Below are 23,283 nucleotides of genomic sequence, written 5' to 3'. Positions count from 1 at the left end.
CATCTAGTTATCTGTAAGCTAGGTCATCTCTGACCAGGACTGAGCTTTGTCCCCATGGACACACTCTGGACCAGGACTTTTCAGTCCATTAGTCTTATTTGTCTGTCTCCATGCTCACTTTGTTTCTGGAATGTTAAAACATATTATAAGCAACACTCTTCATTGGAGGAGAATGGTTTTTGTTTTCTCTAAAATGTTATTTTTTTTAAAAAGCAGGGTCTGCTTTAATTTTAGACCTGTCTTTCCTCAAAAGACTTACTGATTTGTTCCAAAATAGCATTGTTTTTTAAATCCATGGTAATTGTAATGATTCCCACTCTCCTGTCATTGTTTTTTCTAAAGATCATCAAATGTCACACAGGCACACAAATATTTTTTGTCATTTTTGAGAAAGACGGGGAGGCATTGCAAGTGCAAAGTGACCGACTCTGGCTAACACCAGCCGAGGGATGACTCCAGGTGCCAGCTGTATGCACCTCTGACAACTGTGTTCATAGTCCATGTCCTCTCCCACAACTGCATCATTTTTTGAAAGAAAAAGGTTTTATAATAGCATTTTTCAACAGCTAAAAGCCCATTGTTATTTCAATGAATGTTCTCACCTTTTTAAAATACTCAGGACTTACATTACTTGACTTGACTTAGTGTATCTCCTTCATTTTCTCAGACAACAGCCCTTTTTAACATTGGCGATAATTTATAGAGACAGAGAAATTTGACCGGTGCTTCCCAATGTGCATAAAGTTGTATACATTGTAAAGTGAATTGTCTTTAGTGCATTTACATTCTGTCCCATGCTGTATTCACAAATGTACAAGTGTCACTTTAACAGGGAGACAACACATTGAAATGCAACTTTAAAAATTATTTACTTGAAGTCATGGTTTTGACACTGACTTAAGATTCCCTCTGGTTTCATTTCTTCTTTTGCCAGTGTTAAAGATCTGAACTAATCATCAGCGTCCAATATCAAGATTCACACATGAGCCATAGGCTGTTCTGGCCTCTTTCATGTAAAAATGAATTATTTCCAAATGAGGAAAGAATTAAAAATCAGGTTAAATGATTTAAGGAGTTTTAGTGCCTTTTAATTTTCTAAATAATAGCAAGTAATATTTGAGATCTAAATCTCAAAAGCCTTGCTTTCTCCAAGAAACCTTCCCTAACTGTACCAGCTTTCAGTAAGGACCCCCATTTTGCTGCATAAAGTAATTCAATTTTTTTAAAAATTTGTATGCTATATTTCAGGGATCACAGTTCATTGTTTTTCCATGCGAGTATCCCTTATTGCGGCACCATTTGTTGAATTTTTGCTTTTGTTTGCTTCTTTGTTTGGGAAGTGCATGGGCCAGGAATCAAACCCGGGTTTCCCACATGGCAAGCAAGAATTCTATCACTGAACTCCCCTCTCACCAGCCCAAAGTATTTATTCATCCCCTAGCTAGTATCAGGAGCCAAAATGGTGAACAAGGTAAAAAGTCTCTGCCCTCATGGAGTTTGAATCCCAGTGAGGAAGACAGGCAATAACAAATAAACAAACAAGTTACGTATTGAGATAAGTTCTAGGAGAAAATTAAACAAGTTTCTAAAATAGAAAATAACAGGAATAGCAAAACTGAGGAGGTGACATTTAAGCTGGTTAATGAAGATGAGAGGACCCAATCAAGTCGCAGAGCCCAGAGAAGATCATTCTAGGCAGAGGGAATTCCAGACATGAAGGAATATCTAGACACATTCTGAGACATGGTGGATAAACTAGAAGGCAGGAGCCACTGAGCAGTTGAGAGTCACAGAAAGGAGCGGTGAGAATAGAAAGCTGCAGCTGATGTAGTATTTCTTGTTTTTACTTCTGCTTGGGTATTTGGCTTCTATACCATGTGTCTGTTCTCATACTAGACTGTAAGCCTCTTGGCATGGAACAAGGTTTTACCTCTTTGGTCAGGTTTAAAGATAAGCTCTAAGAAGGATGGGGGGAGTGTATGTGTGTGTGTTCATTTTTTTAATTATTTTTGTATCCTTTCCTCTTTCCTCCCCTTTCAGCTTAATTCTCTAGCTGAATGTCTTAATTTTGTATTTGACATCTCATTTTGTTCTCTATAAAATTTAAAGCCAGAAATGTAGCATTTTTTATTTCTAACCCTCTCTTTGTTACTTGGGAGGCTTTTTTTTCTTCCCTTTTGTTTCAGAATTCTTATATATTCAGTGGAGATAATAGTCGGCATTTGTAAAGTGATATGGATGTGATCCTTAGATATAAGATCCTGTATTACTACAATCTGTGTAGCTTCTATCTTTCTTGTAAGTCTGATGATATAAAATATGCAAAAAATATCACTTTTAATTCTCACTCTTCCATGCACATTCATTTTAGGACCACTTCTTTCACCATCATTCTTGTTTAATTGAGTGATATAGTCAGTGTGTAATTTGGGAATCTGACTGAATTTTTAATTGAAACAAGCCCTTCTCGTGCCTTCTTTTTCTCCCCTTAGAAATGTAGTATAAGCAGCTCAACCTAGATTTAAAATAGTAATAATAAAAAGCAAACATTTACTCTGTGCCTGCTGTGTTCCAGACACCATTTACTTGTATCATCTCATTTGTCCTTGACAACAGCCCTATGAGGTTCACCCATACCAATCACTCTCACCATTCTACAAGTGAGGAAACTGAAACCAGAGAGATTAAGTAACTTGCCCAAAGTCACACTGCTGATAAATAGGGAAGCTAGAATTTGAACTTAGAATGGATGCCCTTAACCATTCCATTTTTATCCCTCTACCCTATACATCTTATAAAATATCCATCTTACCTATTTTCAGGCCAGGATCTGCATTCTTCATAATTATTTGTTGAGAGAATAGGTGTTAACTTTGATTTCAATTTAAGCATTTTCTGTTTTCTAATGAAAATGTATTGCTGACTAAAAACATAGGAATAGAGTAAAGAAATGAAATGTTGTATACTTATTTTCAGCAAATTAGTTTTAAAATATTATGTTCATGTTTAAGCGTTTGCAAAGGATTTTGTTTGTGTTTTTAAGACATGATTTCTCAGAGACTTAGATTTTTATGTTTCTTGTTTTGTTTCTGACTTGGGATGGATATATTTTGAAAACTGTAAAACAGTAAAGTTTACAAGCATTCATGGTTTAAGCTATGCTGCCAAGACATATCAAAAAAGTACTTAACTGTAAATTCCTGCCATTTGGTCAATCTCAGTGTGTTTGGCCTCCACATAAGCCACTAATTCAAATCAGTTCCATTAGAACGCTACAATTTTATGTTTAAATGTAAAATAAAACTTGGATGCTATGATTGAAAGTTAAGAGATTGCTGAAGTAATGCAAATATTTTATATAGCTTTTGGGCAGAGCTACAATATTTATCTAACATGATTCAGAATGTTTCCCAGGGATTGTGATTTGTGCATTTTGTTGAATATACAAATCGATTAAATTGCTTAGTAGCAACTGCAAAGTTGTGCTAACAGCTTGTTGCATTTCTGTACAAAATACTGACCTAACCTTTGTTGTCTTCATTCACTTTCTCCTTTTAGCCTTAAAAGTAGATGTGTCAAAAATGATCAGATAGTATGTATTACAATGAATATCTGGTCCTTCCCTTTGCCTCGTGATTTTCTCAGATTCTAGAGATAAACGTTAATCAATGCTTAGAAAAGTGTATTCATGGTCATATGAAAGTTGGGTGTCATAATAATTCTAATAGTTCATATAATAGCTTCTCTCAACTAAAATGCCTTTTTATTTCAGACTTAATGACAAGAGGCCATTTGGAAATCAAGTTTCTTGGTGGTTTTCTTCTTACTTGTTAATGACTTGCTGTGTTCTTCTCTCTACTCAGTGTTCGCTTCACTGTGGTCAGTGACCCTCCAGAGGATGAGCAAGATCTGGAGTGCGAGGACATCGGCATTGCTAAGGTCGACCTCGCTGACATGTTTCAGGAAGGGAGAGACATTATCGAGCAGAATATTGATGGTACGGGTGGAAATGTTGCTCAACTCGTACAACCAACAACTGCTGAAATCCAAATTCTTTATTAAAACCTTTTTTGCTGGCTGCAAGGATGTTGAGTCACACATTAGTTGAATCCTTTGCAAACTCAAGCTGACTTTTTATTGAAGCCGGAAGTCTCTTCCTCATCCCTCTATGTCTTCCCCTTTTTGCCTTCCTTTGAAAAAACAGAAAGTTAAAAAAAAGAATCCATTAAATTTCATAAGGAATTATTCATTTTTAGTGTTGGAGGGAAAAGGAGAATAATGTGACAAAAATTTGACCACTGGATTTTTTAATGTTTATGAAAGCCTCAGGCTTTCAAGCTTAATTTCCAAAATGCTGTACCTGAAGCCTGTTCTGAGTGATCACTGTAGTATCTTACACAAGGCTTCTGTTTAATTCAGTGTTGCAGTCTAGTGATAGAGTCACTGCAAATAACTGAATAGTTTGGATCACTGTTTACCCACCATTATGAAGGGAGGAGTAAGGAATTCCTGACAATGTGCATTCCCCTGGATTTTCACCTCACCAGGTGTGATTCCCAACAACACTTCATTTCTACCATCCATTCTTGTGTAATATGCATAGAACATGCAAAATATGGCTTTTTAAAAAAAAATCATTGACCAGGGATGACCTGGGCCATATACAATAAATAGGGGAAAGAGGCTGTTTCCTTAGTCTCATTTGTTAAGTGCCTGGTTTCTTTACTCATTCGCTCATGCATTCAACAGACACTTAATTGAGCTTCTCTTAAGTGCCAGGCTGTGGTTCAGATTTCAAGCTGCTTGTCCTTGATGTGTGTCAAGTGCTGAAAAGTCAGGATTAATCCAAGTAATTAACCAAACTAGACCAAATAACCAAATTTGAAGCCTGTTCTGGAAAATCCTTGTAGACTTGAACTATAGGGAAGATGAGCACATGTATAGAAGAAATGACAAGAAAATTAAAACATTAATTAAAATCCTATTAAAGATACTAGGACCAAGAGAGTATGACAAAAATGACCAAAATTATCTGCACTTTATATTCTTTATCTTTTTTGCAGTCCTTTATGTTTAGCAGCCTATCTTCTCATTCTGGAAAGCCACAGGTGACCAGAATGCTCTGACATAGACACTATTAATGGCATGTTTGGGGAAACAGTCAAAAGATTAGACATTGGGGCGGGCCGCGGTGGCTCAGCGGGCAAAGTGCTTGCCTGCTATGCCGGAGGACCTCGGTTCGATTCCCGGCCCCAGCCCATGTAACAAAAACGGAGAAACAGAATACAATAAAACAAGAAAATGTTTAAAAGATGTTTCCCTTTCTTCCTTCCTTCCTTCCTTCTATCCTTCCTTCCTTCTCTCTGTCTTTCCTTTAAAAAAAAAAAAAAAAAAAAAAGATTAGACATTGGTAACATCACAATTTTACTATTTAGTCCTATGGCAGGCGAAGAAGTGAGAAGCTCCAAAGAAGAGATGAAAACTTAAGGGGAATGGGCTGGGCCCAGCTAGTGCCACTATAACCTCCCTGCCTGCTCATTTTCTACACCTAAGTTTTGTATACCAAGTTTTGTTTGAAAGTTTCTTGATAAATTCTCTTGGAATTGAAACACACACATACTGAACTTTAAGGAAAAACACAAGGAATATAAACAGGAATCTACAGCAACTCATAAGTAATGTCAAATTTATGAAGTCCAGGAATTAGCTGTTAGTCACTAGCAAGAATCATTGTCCACAGAGAGATGTGAGTCTTGGTTATTGAATCTGCATCCCATCTAGCCCCACCACTGAGCTCAGTGGAGGCCCAAGACCTCAATCAAACATTCTACCTTTGGAATATCGCTGTAAGTTCTGGCTTCTCTTCCACAAAAATCCCATGCACACTCAAAATTTTACATCCACTTTTCAGCAGCATCAGTTCACGGAACCTCAAATCCAGGCCACAGATCTTAAGTGAAAATTCCCAGGTGTGCCATTTTAACTTTGTCTGATTTCATGGAAAATCCATTTTAAATGGAATTTTTATGTTGGAAAGATAAATAACCATTTGAAATTATGATCATGTGACTTTTTACTTCTGAAATTTGTTAAGACTGTACATTAGAACAAATTCTCCTTCATTCCCCTATCTTGATCATTTTTAAACCTTATATTTCTTTCTGGTTCAAAATTTCTGATACTCTGTGGGAATCATCATCATATAGACTTTTCCCTAAGTAAATTTCAGGATAGATCATTAGTTTTAGCTGCACAAGCAATATGTATACGCAGTACATTTTAAATGTGTATCTTCATGAACAAATGACAAACTTTAATTTTTCAGATTTCTGAAATGCCAGTAAACTTCAGACTTTTGTAATAGAGCTGTTATCATTTTTTCAACTACTGTCTTCAGCTGGCCTATCTGAAGAGAAATTTGTTGAATGTTATTAACACTTTTTCTGCTATTTTCTTCCTAGTTTTTGATGCGCGAGCAGATGGTAAAGGTATTGGCAAGCTCAGGGTAACAGTCGAAGCACTCCATGCCCTGCGGTCTGTCTATGAGGAATATAGAGATGATTTGGAGGCTTGAAAGAATCTGCTCCACAGGAACTCCTACTCCTGAGTAAATGCTTACATGAAAGCTCTTGGATGATATTTTTGTAATTATCCTGGTGTATATAATCCATAATTCATGGGAAATTTGGGGGAGGAAGGCCTGTGTTTGAAGTGATCAAGTTTTGTATGCTTTTTCATTTGTTTATTTTTCTATTCCCTCCTTCCCATGACTGGCACCCCTCCAGATTTAAGTTTTCCACAATGGACCACTCCTTCTCAATAATTTATACATACATGATAGCATGAGAAAGTTTATGTGCATTTTCACTGTTTTCTTAAGAAGAACCAAAATGCAATTCCCATTTTTATTTTTAGTAAGCAGAAAGTATATATCTGAGAAAACCTATGAAAAAGAAATACTTCTGTTATCCCTAATCGTCCCAGTAAATGGAATGCCTGTGATTAGCCTCATTAAGAGTTTTATACTGTGAACATTTTATTAGAAGCAATATATGAAAATTACTTGGATTAATATGTTAATCTTCCTCTTTAAAATGCTAATATCCATTTTATGCACATTAAAGTTTAGTATGCATTTTCTTTGATGCATGTAGTTTCTATCAATTAAATATAAAGAATGAGACATGACACCAATTTATTAAATTACTGCAAGTTTTTTTGTTTTCTTTCTTACAAATTATAATTCTTCATACTTGGATTATTTTCATGTATTTGTAATGGTAATATGCAACCCAGGGGTCTGTGTGTATAAAGAGGAAACATATAGATACATATATATACACATATGAAATACACACTTTGAAAACTTAGCTTATGACATAGAAATTATAAAAAGTATGACTCGAATTATGATGTGCTTAGTTAGACCTGAAAGGAGTATCTTTTTATCATTTTTTAAATTTACATCAAGTTTATACAGTGCTTGGGTGTATCTGGATAACCAGTCCTCAAAAGGCGGCTCAGAAAGTTAATTTTCTAGCTTTTACCCAATCTCACTGAAGGATTTAATTGATATTTTTAATGGAGCTGTGAATCAGTGCTGCAAAGGAATTGTCTCTAGAGGTCTAGGATATAATGCATTTCATTTTTTAATTTACTTTTTTATTTGTCATTTTCTTCAAAGGATTTTTATAGGCTGTGGGTTTTCACTGTTTGCAAACAGGCTATGTGCCTTCTTAAGCATATGTAAAGTATTCAGGGAGATAAGTAATTTATTAAAATCTACCTAATTTGCCGTGATATATTAAATCTCTGCTTCAGTGATCACAGACCATTTCATTTAGAGAATTAGGCATTCCCTCTTTGTGTGATTAAAGCCCTGGAAAATGAGTTCTTTGCTCCTATTTGTGAACATTCAAAGCCTGCTAATGGCAAGAAGATGGAATAGATTATGAGACAATTCATTACAGTTCAACAGGAAAAAAAAAAGCAGCTATAATGCAAAAATGCAAGTCTGAATATCTGCATATAGTTTGAACCATCTGTGCCCTAATGGCTTCAATAATGACTCTCATCTTTAGGAAGCTTTGAAATGACATCCGTACAATATTAATTTGTTGATGTACATTGTGGGACCAGTAGAGTACGATCTGACCACAGAAATCTATAAATTCTGTGTATACCATTGGGCCTCCCTGTCCTGGGGCTTGCCATCTCCAAGAAGAATCTTGTGCTCATCAAACTCTGCAAATCTTTGTAACAACTCATTCCTCTGAAACCTTCTAGAGATCACAAACATCTGCAGGCTAAACCTCTCCAATCCTAGTAAATAGCCACATGTTTGTTGTCACTTCAACTGACTCTGAGCTCATCTTTTTGGCCTCTCTTTCCAGCTTTCGTTGGCTTTATGCAGTTACAGTGTCATTAAGGCCCTTAATATTCCCTGCAGTAACTTAAACCAGCCGGATTATACCCTGGGATTAACTGAGTGGTTTTTGAGACATTTATTGTGGTATTCTCCCAGGAGGTTTGTATTAATTGTTTTAAAACGTTACATCCCAAACTAAATACCCGTTTTGCAGGGAGAAGAAGCAGATTTTGCTGACTTCCTATGATCTTTAAGTGGAAAGACGAATTTTTTATTAGACAACTTCTGGGATCTAGTCAACTGTGTGGAATGTATACCTCAGATAAGATCAGAAATTAGTCATGTTGCTGTCACATTTATGTTTCTGTAATATAATATTAAAAATTCCTTTTCTCTGTTTAAAATGCACAGCTTTAAACTATTTTAAGTTTCACAGCACTCATAAGTAATTAAATAGCTACCAACAAATTTCAAAATGGGTAAATGGTATCAAAAAGTATCATGTGAATACCTCAATTAGATTTCATAATCTAGCCAAGGATTCTTGTTGGCTTTGTATTGTTTTAACCAGGGTTCATTGAAAAGTTCGCCACCTTTTGGATTACAGTGCAATGATTTTCCCTTGGTACACCAAGCCTGATCCATGAAATATGGCTTGGGGAAGCAGGGGTGCACCAGCAGTGGCCTTGAACAAATAACACCAGTTTAAGGTAGTTGTGTGAACTTACAGCTAACTTTTGGTGTCAGCATACGCAGTGTGCTTAGCATTTTTCTGGACTGTAAAGCTTTTAGTTTGGATATACAAATAGACATGTGATGTGTGTAGAAGGGTTATTTCACATTTTTGTTTTTGTTTGTGTGTGTGTGTGTGTGTGTGTGTGTGTTTAGGTTTTTTCTGCCTACTGCAGTAGAAATGTCAAATTCCCAGCCACTGTCATGAGAAGCAGTTGACAAAATAAGTTTATGGTTTACAGTGCAGTTTATGTAGAGAACATTTCTCTTCACTCTCAATTTCAACATGTTTTCTAAATTATCATGGTTTATTGCTGTTTAACTTAAATTAGTTTTTTTCAAAAATAAGTAGAGAATATGTTTAATCGAATAAAGAAAGGCCATGTTGAAATTTTGCTGTTCCTGCCATTCATTCATTACCACAAAACACGAATAATCTCTAAGTGCTATGAAGAAGTGTGGGCTGAGAGGTGGTCATGTGACTTGGGAGGGTCTGCATGTCCCATGTTCCCACAACAAAACATAAATTATTGTAGTAATCTGACATCAAGAGCTGTGACAATGAAAACCAGTTCTTACACATGTTCTAACAAGAATCTGATTAACATTTTTGTGGATATGGAAAATAAGTTTTTTGAGTCAAACTGGCAAGATTGCTGAATTTAGAATGATTTCCTTATGCGCTAGATAGCAAAATGTGAATCATGTCTGTGAACAAATATGAGAATAAAAATGTCATCTTTGTGTAGTACAGAACAACCAAGGAAGAGCTTTGGGGATATAAAATTATCAAGCAATTGACAATATCAGGATGATAATTCATCCCCAACTATGAGAGTACATTTTAATAAGTCACTCATGCCTGAAGGCCTCAGACTACCTTAACAAAGAAAAACTAAACCCATGATTTATTATAGATAGGGCAACATGCCTAATTAGATCCATGAATGGAAACAAACTCAGCTTTATGTCCCCTTTGTTCAGAACATAAACAACCTCCAGGGTTAACCAGAGAGCTAAAAAATATCAAAGGTATAGAGACAAGTTTCAAAAACTGAAAATATAGAATTAGGAAACATCTCTCATTCTAATCTCTTTTATCTTGCAAGATAGAATTTTCACTTCCATTTCAAATTGCTGTCAGTGGACTGAACCTTCCAGTATAACCTAGAAACAGGGCCCAAATCTCTGCTATTGTTAACCTTTTGTTCCTGCTGTTTTATTTTCAATGTAACTTATACTTTTAATTACATTAAACCATGTTTCTCTCAAGTAAAATCTGATGCTCAAACTTAGAACATGACATCTTTCCCGAGGTAGATGCTGTCGGACTTTCTCTTCTGCTTTTTGCTCCTCGTCTTGCTGAGCTGCACCTTTCTCATCTCTACAACAGCATCACCACCCTCTTCACTGAACCCCATTTATTTTCTTTTCTAATCAAAATTAGCATCTTGATCTTTATTTTCTTGTCATCTGTTCTGTTCTAACTTTATCTGAACATCACCTTCCACCTGACATCCTCCTACTTCTTTTTTAGTTAGCCAAAACGCATTTTGCCTTCCTCTTTACCTTGTCATTTCTTGGCGCAACAACCACTTCTTTAGATAGCAGCCTCTGTTACAGCTCCAGATGCCTTCCCAAAATGTTCCATTGTCTTAGAATTTTCTGAATTTAGCATGGCAGTGGCCCTCTGAGTCAGCCATCATGAAAGCTGAGGAAAAACAACAAGCTAACTTTTCTGTCTTTTCTCCTTGTACCTTGTCACAATGAAGTAACAAAGAATGAGACAGAAACTCTCAGGAATCGCTGCTAAGGAGCTGCTAAGGAATAATTGCTGGTAAGGAGTTTCAAAAAAATTTTAAGGTCATATGACATTAAGATCAATTTTTATTTTGTTACAAATCTGTTTTGTCATAGTTACCCATGCCATAATTAATAGTAGGGAAAATAAGAGAAATTTTTGAAGAAAATTTAAGAGAACATATGTATAATCTAAAGTCTGGGGACACTCTTCTAGCCAAGAAAGAGAAACAGAAGCTGTAAAACAGAAAATAGACATATTGAGTATGTAAAAATTAAGGCAGGGTAACACTTTCAGTAACAGATAAAATGTAGTTCAAGTGGAAAAATGAGAGACAAAGAAGAACATTTTATCCTGGGAAAAGGAACAACAGGGCAAAGGTGAGATGACCTTAAATATATATATATACCTAACAGACTAGTCTTAAGATACATGAAGCAAAAACTAACAATTATGGATGAAATATTGTGGCTATATCAACTTTAGTAGTTGATTTTTAACCCTCAGAGAGTGATAGATCAAAAATGATAGTAATAAAAAGTCTAAAAGATTTGTTTAATATGATTGCTTAACTCAAGCAATTTAGAATGCACATGAAACATTTGTAGAAATCAACCATGTACTCAGCCACAAAGAAAGACTCAGTTTCCAAAAAATTGAAGTCTTAGACTAAATTCTCTCTAAGCAAAATTCAATGAAATTAGAAATCAATGGCAAAAGATTTAGTAAGAAATAATCTTATCTAAAAGTTAAAAATATGTATTATTGGAGTTCTGGGTTCCAAAACTCCTATGACATAACTAGGAGAAAGAAAATACTACAAATATCTCTTTATATGTAAGGGGGGAAATAAACATCAGCTCAGAAGCCCACACCAGAGGGGAATAAAGCAAGGTTTAAGTGTAGAGAAGAGAATGTGACTGGATTCTAGTGGTGATGGCACACAGATAATGTCAATTAAGGTTCCCCAAGAAGAAACACTACCCTGAATGGGGAAATACTGAGGACAGGTCTGAGACCTCATGGCTCAGAGAATTGGATGCCAGGGAAGGTATGAAAGGAAGGGGCTTAGAAAGTGCATAGGACTAGGAGTAGCAGCCTTGGAAAGGCATCTCACCTGGCAGGGAAAGGGGCATTTTGGAAGGGGGAAGGTATCCTTTAAAGACAGGAAAAAGGTGAAAGAAGGAATCAGCTGAAATAATGGACTCTATTGAAATAAGATAGTACCGTTAAATGGTATTCATAAACAAAACCAGGCCATTTATTACAGAACCAGATAATGATGAATTTGATGGTTTGGACCAGCTCTCCTGTTGAAAACAACTAGAAAAGCTATGTGTGTGTGGTGTGGCGGGGGTGGGTGGGGGCGTGTATTTGAAATCATCAAAATGGTACCAGCTATGTAGGCTGTAAGAAATTGCAGTACCAAGATCTGGAATAGAAGGAAAGCCAGTAGGGTAAAGTAGACATTAACACTGATTTTCCCCTAGAGGCAATTGCCAACCTAAAAGCTTGGATGAGAAGCTGAGAAGCTGAGCAAAACTTTGAACAGACTCATGGGACTTTCAGGGACAAAAATTATAATTCAATGTCCACCAAAAACTGGGTGCCTCCTTAAACCCCAAAGACTACAACAGGAAAATAATGGTGAATAAGTAGTAGCACTCACAGGAATTTAGGCCTTGTTTTGAATCATTTCAATCTCTGAATGAATTAAATTGCTCTGAGATTACCCGAGTCCCTAACCTAGCCATTGAACAGAGCAAAGGTAAATCGCCTCTAGAAGGTATCATCCAGATCTTCAAATGGTTCCTACAGTTTTTTTTATGTACAATGTGTGATACACATTTAAAAATAACCTGGTGTATACAGAGAAAGGACCACATGGCTGAATGCTAAGAATAACAGACAAGTGAAAATCCATAAGTAGTTAGATAATGGAGCTGTTATCTACTAACTCCAAAATAATGTTTATTGTGTTCATGGAATTAAAAGACACTATTGAGAAATATGACCAATAATTGGATTTTATAGGAAGAAAAAGAAACAAGTGGAAACTCTATAAGTGAAAAATTACGACTGAAATTCAGACCTCAGACACAACTGAAAGAGAATTTGTAGGCCATAACAAATGTCAAACAAAAACCATTCTGATACATGGGAGAACAACTACTAAATAACCAGAAACAGTACAGAACAGCTCCTGGGGCCACGTCAGTGACCAGACACACAGCATATCCCAGTCTGGACCAGCTGGACCCACTGCTAGCACAACCCAGAACCGTGAGTTCCCAAAGCTGTAGGGGCCAGTGCCCCTCCCCCCACAGGCCGCTTCCCAGAGGGGAAAGGAAAGGACTTAACCAGCAGCACAGACTGGGCACAATCAAATGCCAATTGTGGAACTAATTAACAAATTCTGACTACTAAAAATAGGCCCCCAGCTTAGGTGAACCTGATCAAAGCGGAGGTTGCTCATTTTTGCCCCAGGGCCAAGGGGGCAGGACTGACAGAAAAAGGGGGAAAAAAAAAAGAAGGAAACAGAGGTTTTTGTGGCTGTGTATCTACAAGGCTTGACTGCCTCTGGATACAGCAGCAGAACTTTTCAGGCTGCAACTGCCCCAGGCATAGGCAGAAGTGAGCTCTTTTGGGGACTTATCTGGAGCCTGTGCCTTCCCCAGGGGAGGGGTGAAGCCCCACCTAGGTGGAATCCCTCCATCAAGGAATTCAGACACCAGGGCTTGGTAATTTGAAGCCATTAAAACCAGCCTACAACCTCTCCTCTGTCTCCACCACACCCCCAGCAGGGAGAGTCTGCCAAAGTTAAAGGTACCACATCATCTTATGCTGGTGGGACCTGCAGGCAGACGAGTGCCACACAGTGGGCAGGATAAGAAAAACAGAGCCCAGAGACTTCACAGGAAAGTCTTTCAACCTGCTGGGTCTCACCCTTAGGGAAAACCGATGCAGGTGACTCTTTCCTCCTGATAGGAGGCCAGTTTGGTCTGGGAAAATCTGGCTAGGGTCTATAACATCTAAGCAGACCCTCCTAAGTGTGTGGAGGGGGAAAGGCACCACACAAGCAGGGCAAGAAAAAAGAAAACAAGAACTGAAAAATTCTCCTCTGTTAAACAAAACTTAAGCTAAAGGTCCAGACAAAGCTGAACGGAATGTCAAAGAACAGATAGACAACAAATTCATCCAGCAAGAAAACCCTAGATAAAAGAAGTGAAAGCAATCTCCAGAATAAACTAATTAAGGTAATTAAATGCATAGACGCCAGCAAAAAATAACAAATCACACTAAGAAAATTGAAGATATGGCCCAGTCAAAGGAACAAACCAACAGTTCAAAAGACATACAGGAGCTGAAACAATTAATTCAGAATATACGAACAGACATGGAAAACCTCATCAAAAACCAAATCAATGAGTTGAGGGAGGATATAAAGAAGGCAAGGAAAGAACAAAAAGAAGAAACTGAAAGTCTGAAAAAACAAATCACAGAACTTATGGGAATGAAAGACACAGAACTTATGGGATGAAAAAAACAATGGAAACCTACAATGGTAGATTTCGAGACACAGAACATAGGATTTCTGAACTGGAGGACGGAACATCTGAAATCCGACAAGAAACAGAAACTATAGGGAAAAAAATGGAAAAATATGAGCAGGGACTCAGGGAATTGAAAGACAATATGAAGCGCATGAATATACGTGTTGTGGGTTTCCCAGAAGAAGAGAAGGGAAAAGGAGGAGAAAAACTAATGGAGGAAATTATCACTGAAAATTTCCCAACTCTTATGAAAGACTTAAAATTACAGATCCAAGAAGTGCAGCATACCCCAAAGAGAATACATCCAAATAGACATACTCCAAGACAGTTAATAATCAGAATGTCAGAGGTCAAAGAGAAAGAGAGGATCTTGAAAGCAGCAAGAGAAAAGCAATCCATCACATACAAGGGAAGCCCAATAAGACTATGCACAGATCTCTCAGCAGAAACCATGGAGGCGAGAAGACAGTGGGATAGTATATTTAAATTATTAAAAGAGAAAAACTGCCAACCAAGAATTCTATATCCAGCAAAATTGTCCTTCAAAAATGAGGGAGAAATTAAAACATTTTTAGACAAAAAATCACTGAGAGAATTTGTGACCAAGAGACCACCTCTGCAAGAAATACTAAAGGGAACACTAGAGACACATACAAAGACAGAAGAGAGAGGTGTGGAGAAGAGTGTAGAAAGGAAGACTATGAGTAAAGGTAAAAAGAAGGAAAATTAGATATGACATATAAAATCCAGAAGACAAAATAGTAGAAGAAAGTACTACCCATGCAGTAATAACACCGAATGTTAATGGATTAAACTCTCCAATCAAAAGACATAGTCTGGCAGAATGGATTAAAAAACAGGACCCATCTATATGCTGTCTCTACTCAAAGGACACAAGGCCAAGGACACAAATGGACATTTACACACCAATGTTTATAGCAGCATTATTTACAATTACCAAGAGATGGAAACAGCCAAAATGTCCATCAACAGACAGGTGGCTAAACAAACTGTGGCATATACATAAGATGGAATATTATGCAGCTGTAAGACAGAATAAAGTTATGAAGTATGTAACAACATGAATGGACCTTAAGGACATTATGCTGAGTGTGATTAGCCAGAAACAAAAGGACAAATACTGTATGGTCTCACTGATATGAACTGACATTAGTGAATAAACTTGGAATATTTCCTTGGTAACAGAGACCATCAGGAGATAGAAATAGGGTGAGATATTGGGTAATTGGAGGTGAAGGGATACAGATTGTGCAACAGGACTGAATATAAAAACTCAGAAATGGACAGCACAATATTACCTAACTGTGATACAATTATGTTAAAACACTGAGTGAGGCTGCATATGAGAATGATAGAGGGAGGAGGGCTGGGGCATGAATGAAATCACAAAGTATCTAAAGATAGACGATAAAGATTGAGATGGTGTAATCTAGGAATGCCTAGAGTGTATAATGATAGTGACTAAATGTACAAATTTAAAAAATGTTTTTGCATGAGGAAGAACAAAAGAATGTCATTACTGCAGTGTGCTGAAAATAGATGGTACTTAATATTTTAAAATTTCAACTAATGTGTGAGACTAAAGCAAAAAATGTTTATTTGGTACAAATCTACACTTTGACTAGTGCATCTCCTAATATAACTTATGTAGACAGTTAATTGAACACCTTAAGAAAAAAAAAACATTCTGATGCATGGCAAGAAAAACCGAAAATACCAAAAACAAAAAATGCAAAAGACATAGAATAGTATGAAAGTTAATCGCATAAAGGAAGTTCTAGGAGAGGAAAAAGAATGAGATAATATTTGAAGAGATAATGGCCAAGAATTTTCCAAAATAGACAAGATAGATTTAAGAATGACTTAATCTTGCTATGCCTGAACTTTTTAAACACAAAGGAAATCATTTTAGGCACGTCATAGAAAAACTGCTGAAAACCAGAAACAAAGAGAAAATGTTTTAAAAAGTCATCCAAAGACAAAAGACATTATTTTCAAAAGGGCAAAGCAACACTAAGACAGATGATTTTTTTTTTTTTGGCTTTTAAAAAGGGGAATTTAATAAATTACTAGTTTACAGTTCTAAGGCCAAGAAAATGTCACAATTAAGACAAGTCTATAGAAATGTCCAATCTAAGGCATCCAGGAAAAGATACCTTGGTTCAAGAAGGCCGATGAAGTTCAGGGTTTCTCTTTCAAGTGAGAAGGCACATGGTGAACACAGAGTTTCTCTCTCATCTGGAAAGGTACATTGTGAACACGGCCAGGGTTCCTCTCATCTGGAAGGGCACATGGCAAGCATGGTTCATCTGCTAGCTGCTTCTCCTGGCTTCCTGATTCAGGAAGCTCCCTTGGAGGCATGTTCCTTCATCTCCAAAGGTCCCTGGCTGGTGGACTCTGCTTCTCGTGACTATGTCGTTTGGCTCTGCTCTCTCTGAAGCTTTCATTCTCCAAACTGTTTCCCCTTTTATAGGACTCCAGAAACTTATCAAGACCCACCCAAACGGGTGGAGACATGTTGTCACCTAATCCCGTTTAACAACCACTGTTGATTAAATCACATCTCCAGGGAGATGATCTGATTACAGTTTCAAACATACAGTATTGAATAGGGATTTAGATTAAATTAATCTAAATTAAATTAATCTAAATCCCTAATGAAATGGGATTTAGGTTAAAACATGGCTTTTTTAGGAGACATACATCCTTTCAAACCAGCACAAAAGGCCACCATCACACTCTGCAGAGAGCTCACTTCGAAAACCTACTAGGACAGCCCCCTTAGGGGACAGAGCCTCCCAGCCCTCCTTGGCATCAGAATCACCTGGGGGAACGTCAGGGAAACACTGGCCCATGCCCAGGAATCCTGAGCTGATGGCAGGGTTAAGCCAGGTGAATCTACCTGAGCAGAACTAAGACTCACTGCTCTAGAATGGTCTACTCCACTCCACGTGTAGTGACGGGTAGATGTAGAGATCCCCTCAGGTGCACAAGGCCTGTGGGTGACATGGTGTGACCAACTGTTCCCAGGGAAGGGGGGGGCGACTCCAAAAGCCTGATGCGTCATCCCAGTTCCATGACGTGGCCAACAGGAAAAAAGCCAACCTCGGGGCAAAAACTGCATCTACTCCTGCTGCCCAGGGGCTCCTGGAGAGAGCTCTTTGGAGCGGCCTCCTTCGTGCTGCAGGCCCTGCGTGCAGTTTTCAGCGATCCCGACGTCGCGTCGCCTGCGTGCTGCGAGTGCGCGCCCTGCGTGGGTGCCCTGAGCTTCAGCAGAATGGCCCTCTGGCTGAAGGCTTGCCCACACTGGGTGCCTGCGAATGGCCACTCACGGTGTGCGTGCGCAGGTGCTGGAGCAGGTCGGAGCTGCGGCTGAAGAACTTGCCTCACTTGCCCCACGGGAGCGGGCTGTGGGCGCTGTGGGTGCGCTGGTAGAGCGCCAGCTCCGAGCCAATGCCTGCAGGCCTGACAGCTCCTGGGATGGTGGATGCGAAGTGGAACGGCCGATCCCGGGTGTGGATGCGCTGGTGGCAGGCGAGGTGCGAGATCCGGCTGAAGGCCCGGCCGCAGTGGTGCCTGAAGGTCTTCCTGCAGGCGCCACAGCCAAAGAGTGCCGGCCGCCAGTGTGGACGTGCTGATGCTGCAGCAAGTTGGGCCTCTGACCGAAGGCCGTGCAGCACTCGGGGCAAGCGTGTGGCTTCTCTCCCGTGTGCGTCCGCTGGTGGCACACGAGTTGCGAGTTGAGACTGAAGGTCTTCCCACAGGCGCCACCGCCAAAGGGCCGCTATCCGGTGTGGACACGGCTGGTGCTGCAGCACGTTTGCCCGGTGGCTGAAGCCTGTGCGGCACACCGCGCAGTGACAGGGCTTCTCGCCGGTGTCCGTGCTCTGGTGGCGCATCAGCTGGGAGCTCTGTCCTCAGTCTCCGCCCGATCCCTCCTGGCCAAAGGGCCCCTCTGCACCCCGCGCTACCCGGTGGGCCTGGCACCCGGCCTGGAGCTATCTTTGCTGTAGCTGCTGCTACTGCCATGGCGCTCCCCTGCGGCGCGGCCCTGCAACTGGGAAAGTTTGGCACGTCCCGGGGCTCTTTACCCTACCTAGTGGGGCATGCCTCCCTGACCAAACGGGGGCTCCCGGAGAAGGGTCTCCCACACCCTCAGCGCAGGAACGCCCCAGGGGCAACACTTGGACCCAGCCCTGGATTCGTGGCCTTCACAGTTGAGTTCCTCAGGACCTCGTGGAAGAGGCACTAGGATACCGGGGTACATGGATTGGCTGACAGGCTGACAGCTGATTTATTAACTGAAACAGCAGAAGCCAGAAGAAAAGAGCAAGAGCGCCTCTTCAAACCTACCTGACAGCCTCCCTCCCTATTATATTCTAGCCATTGCTGGATATAGATGTAACCTGACAGCATCTCACCTTGCCTTCACGGTGTATCTCTCCTTTTCTATGCTGGGGCTTCTCTGATGCTGCACCACGGAACACCTGCAGAAGCCTATTCAGCACTCAGACATATGCAAGGGGGTTACTCCTTGCTCTTGAATATAGGAGCCATACTCAATTGAATAAGGGAGCTCTTGAATAGAGGAGACACGAGCCAGTGGATCAGCACTCCCCCTTCTATCCCTCTGATGGAATGAATACCTGAGTACTTCTCTTGGAGTACCTGCTCAGTTCTGAGTAGCATACTCAGAGCCATGGCAGGATCAAGCCCCAATCACGAACGGAGGTCATCAACTTGATAATAAACTTTGCTTTTTACTTTAGGAAAGTTTTCTTGAATTATAGTTTGTTTGTTTGTTTTTTAACATGGGCAGCCACCAGGAATCAAACCCAGGTCCTCTGGCATCGCAGGCAAGCATTCCTGCCTGCTGAGCCACCGTGGCCCGCCCCTTGAATTATAGTTTTATATATTAGTTCTATTTCATTGTTTTGTTTTTCTTTTTTTATCATCTACCTTTTTCTACCTCCAATAGTTTCATTCCTTGGCTTCCTTCATTCCTACTATCTTCTTTAGTCTACATTAATTCATATTTATTTTCTCTTAGGCTCCTTATAGTTTAGTCATTTCAAGATTAGTTTTTTCCTTTTCTTCAATTTCTTTCCTAACATCAGTTCTTTTTAGTCTGTCAGCAATTGTTTATTTAATTATACTTAATTCATGTTCGATTGTTGTGTTACATTTTCTGGTGACTGAAAATAGTTTTCTTTCTTTCTTTCTTCTGGAGGTTTTCATCTCCCAAAAAGCTTTTCTTAAACTTTTAAAAAACTGAAGTGTAATATAACTCCAGAAACGCAAATAGCTCTCTGATAACTCAATGCTTCATTTCTCCCTGCACTTAGCATTTAGAGTCTATCATGTCATTCTTTTTGTGATCAGAGTTGTGAGTGACCTAGTTTCAGAGTCTCATTTTGATGTTCTGCTTTCTAGGGTCACTCCTAGATGGTAGGTACCTACCCTTTTGGCCTGGGTTCCCCTAAAAGCAGGACCAGGGACAAGGGTTTGCATGCAGGTAATTTATTTAGGAAATGACCCCAGAAGGAGGAGTGAAGGGATTAAGAGAAATAAAACAGTGTAGGAGGAAAAGATAAAGCAGACAAACCAAAAAGTAGAAGCCTAAGTAAAGAAACATTGGCCATTAAAGAAAGATATTAGTGCAACAACAAACGAACAAAGAAAGATATTAATGTAAAGATAGCCACTAAAACAAAAGCACAAATCATTCTAATCAGCAATTTTTTTAATTAAAAGAAGCAAAGAAAACACACCGTAGAAGGAAAAACAGATCAGAAATATAATATACATGGTAAATATAAAATAACATGACATTATATTGATATTTCTTTTTGTCTCTATTATCTTTGAGCAGTTAAAAGTAAAAACCTATAATTGTGGAATTGTAACCCATACCAAACTGAAATTTTTTCTACGACTAATTGTGATGTGCTTTGAAATTTATTGCCTTTTTTGTATATATGTTATTTTTCACAAAAAGAAAAAATTCAATTGTGATGATAAATGCACAGCTATATGATAATATTGTAAACCATCGATTGTATACTTTGGATGATTACATGGTATGGGAATATATAGCATCTATCAATAAAAATAAATATATATGTTTTTCAAGTGCAGTAGGGGGATTCAACAACATGGTTGAAATAAGAGATTGGAAAAATTAAAACCATTTCATGTTTTATAGTCTAAAAACTATATAAGATTATAAATTTACCTGTAACTTCTAAATTTTGATATATAATATTTTTATTACCACTGAAAACTAAGTACTGTAAATTTTCATTGGGATTTCTTCTTTGACCTCTCAGTTACTTTGATGTGATTTTAAATTTTTCAAATATATGGACTTTTTTTTCCAAAAAAAAAAAACACAACAGAGCTAAGACCAAACATGTCAGCTGTAGGCATAAATATAAATGATCTTACCTAACTTATGAAAAGAAAATTTTAGTTTGGCTTACGAGGCAAAATCACCTGTGTTCGGTAAGAGGCATGCCTAAAACAAAGTGCAAAAAATTGAAAGAAGAGGCTAAACTATACCAAGCAAATGCACATAAAGAAAAAATTAAGAACTTGATATCTGACAGGATGGAATTCATAGGGGAAGAAAATACTTAATGAGACAAAAAAGGATACTTTATAATACTAAAGTCTAGAGTATTATAGCCTTCCTTGTGAACGAATTATAATACATTCACAAGAAAGATACGTTATTTATAAATGTGTAAACACAGCAACCTTCATAAAGCATAAATATAAGAGATAGGAAGAGAAATACATTGAAGCACATTATTAAAAGAGACTATATGACTCACTCTCAGTTTAGACAGGGAAAATAGGCAAAAAAAGAGTATAGATAACCTGAGTAACACAGCCCCAAGGTAAATCTTTTGGCCACATATTGAATTTTTCACTCTTATTCTCAATTATGCATCAGTCATGAAAATTGACAGTATGAAGTCAACAATAAAACTTCAGTACGTTCTATTAAGTAGAAATAATGCAAACAACATTGTCTTTTCTCAATGCAATAAAACTGGAAATAAAGAAATTTAAAAATTATCAATTCTTCAAACGGGAAATACCAATTGAAATTATACAATGTCTTTAGAAAATAATAATTACCAAAACACTATTATATATCAGAATATTTGAGGTATAATTAAAGCAAAGGTTAAACGACTATGAATTTTGTGTGAATAAAAATGAAAGTGACAAGTTAAATATCAATCTCAAAAAGTTGGAAAAGTAAATCTAATGAAAACAGAGGGAAAGAAATAAGAATAACAGCAGAAATTAATTGATTTTAAAAATGTAGTAGAACCAAAATAAAAAGATAGCTGTCTGAGAAAATCATCAAACTGGACCTAAGCACTGTAAAAGACCTAAGCATGAATTGAAACAACATGTCAATAGGGGATTAACCATTAAATCAGAGGATATTCTAAAATATCATGAGTCTAAGTTGTACTACTCTTTGTATATACATTTGAAAACCTAGATGAATTGGATAATTTTCTAGAAAATAAAGCTAACCAAAATTGACCCCAGTAGACATGGCAAATTTAAAAGATCAATTTCCAAGAAGAAACAAAGTTATCAAAGAATTAACCCCTCAAAAGTTTCTGGCCAAGATGATTTCACAGGGAAATTCTATCAGACTTTTAAGACCTGATACTTTTAATGCTATTGAAACTTTCTAAAGATTTAAAAGGAAGGAAAACTTCCATAATCTTTAATGAAGGGAATATAACATCGATATGTAAAACTAATAAAGATTGCATGCACATCCACAAAAGAAAACTCTAGGTTAATCTCATTTATGAATATGGAAAATAGAACTGAACATCACATTAAAAAATATAAGGCATCATGACCAAGTGGGATTTATTACAGGAATGCAAACACTTTGGCTCAAAAAGTCTAGAAACAGACCCAAACACATATAAGAACTTAGCATATCAAAGGTGATTTATCTAATTATTGGTGGGAAAGTGAACTCAATAATGATGTTAGAACCAATGAAAAAAATTAATTGAATCCTTGCCTAATACTTTAAACCAAAATAAACTTTATAAGCATTTTAATATAAAAAAATGAAACCATAAAAGTACTTGAAATAAACAAACAATTGTTTTTATAATATCAAAGAGGAATGGCCTTTCTGAGTATGACACAAAATCTAGAAGCTGAAAAAGAAAATAGTAATAAATTTGACTAAACAAAAGTAAGACTTTCTTTACATGGAATCTTGAATAGGGTGTGAGATCTTGTTGGTTTGTACAGGTTAGTGTGATGCCATGATATATCCCAGAGTAATTTGGGCAGAGAATAAAAAGGTATTTGCCAAGTCCCCTTGGGGGGCTAGGGAGAAAGGAGGAAATAGTCAACTTCCCTGTCTGGGGAATTCCTGATATTCTCGCAAGCAGTGGGGACAACCAATTCAATAAGCAGTGGCATATTAGGGCTCTCCGAGAAACAGAACCAACAAGATATATATATTAAAAGATTTATTATAAGTTATTAGCTCATGTGACCATGGGGGCTGGCAAATCCAAACTCCATAGGGCAGGACACAATCTAGAAACTCCAGTAAAGGTGATATTGAAGTCCTTAGTCTGAATTCCCTAAGGGAAGCTGGCTGGCTGGAAATTCCCACAAGAGTTGAAATTGAGTCCATAGTACTCTTCTGAACTCTGAAATCCTTAGCGCTGGCTTTTAAGACCTGCAACTGATTGGATGAGGAGACTCCCCACATTTCTGAGGGCAGTCTCCTTTGTTGATAG

General features: G+C 37.9%; 1 protein-coding gene across 6 annotated transcripts in view; it reads left to right on the top strand.

Annotated features, from left to right (window-relative positions):
- RPGRIP1L (RPGRIP1 like) overlaps positions 1 to 10,581 on the top strand; it is a 161,689-nt gene extending 151,108 nt beyond the window's left edge. For 4 of the 6 annotated variants that reach the window (XM_077132453.1, XM_077132452.1, XM_077132454.1 and 1 more), the window contains 2 exons: positions 3,864 to 3,997; positions 6,462 to 10,580. In XM_077132453.1, the coding sequence (XP_076988568.1) occupies positions 3,864 to 3,997; positions 6,462 to 6,574 (247 nt within the window). In that variant the 3' untranslated portion in view covers positions 6,575 to 10,580. Of the gene's footprint in view, positions 1 to 3,863; positions 3,998 to 6,461 lie in introns of all 6 variants that reach the window. The other 2 variants (XM_077132456.1, XM_077132455.1) reach the window with 1 other exon arrangement.
- The last annotated feature ends 12,702 nt before the right edge of the window (positions 10,582 to 23,283 follow it).

Source organism: Tamandua tetradactyla, chromosome 16 (assembly GCF_023851605.1).
Source record: "Tamandua tetradactyla isolate mTamTet1 chromosome 16, mTamTet1.pri, whole genome shotgun sequence".
NCBI classification, from domain to species: Eukaryota; Metazoa; Chordata; class Mammalia; order Pilosa; family Myrmecophagidae; genus Tamandua; species Tamandua tetradactyla.
Note: the sequence above shows the minus strand (reverse complement) of the source record. Positions and strands in the feature narration are given on the sequence as shown.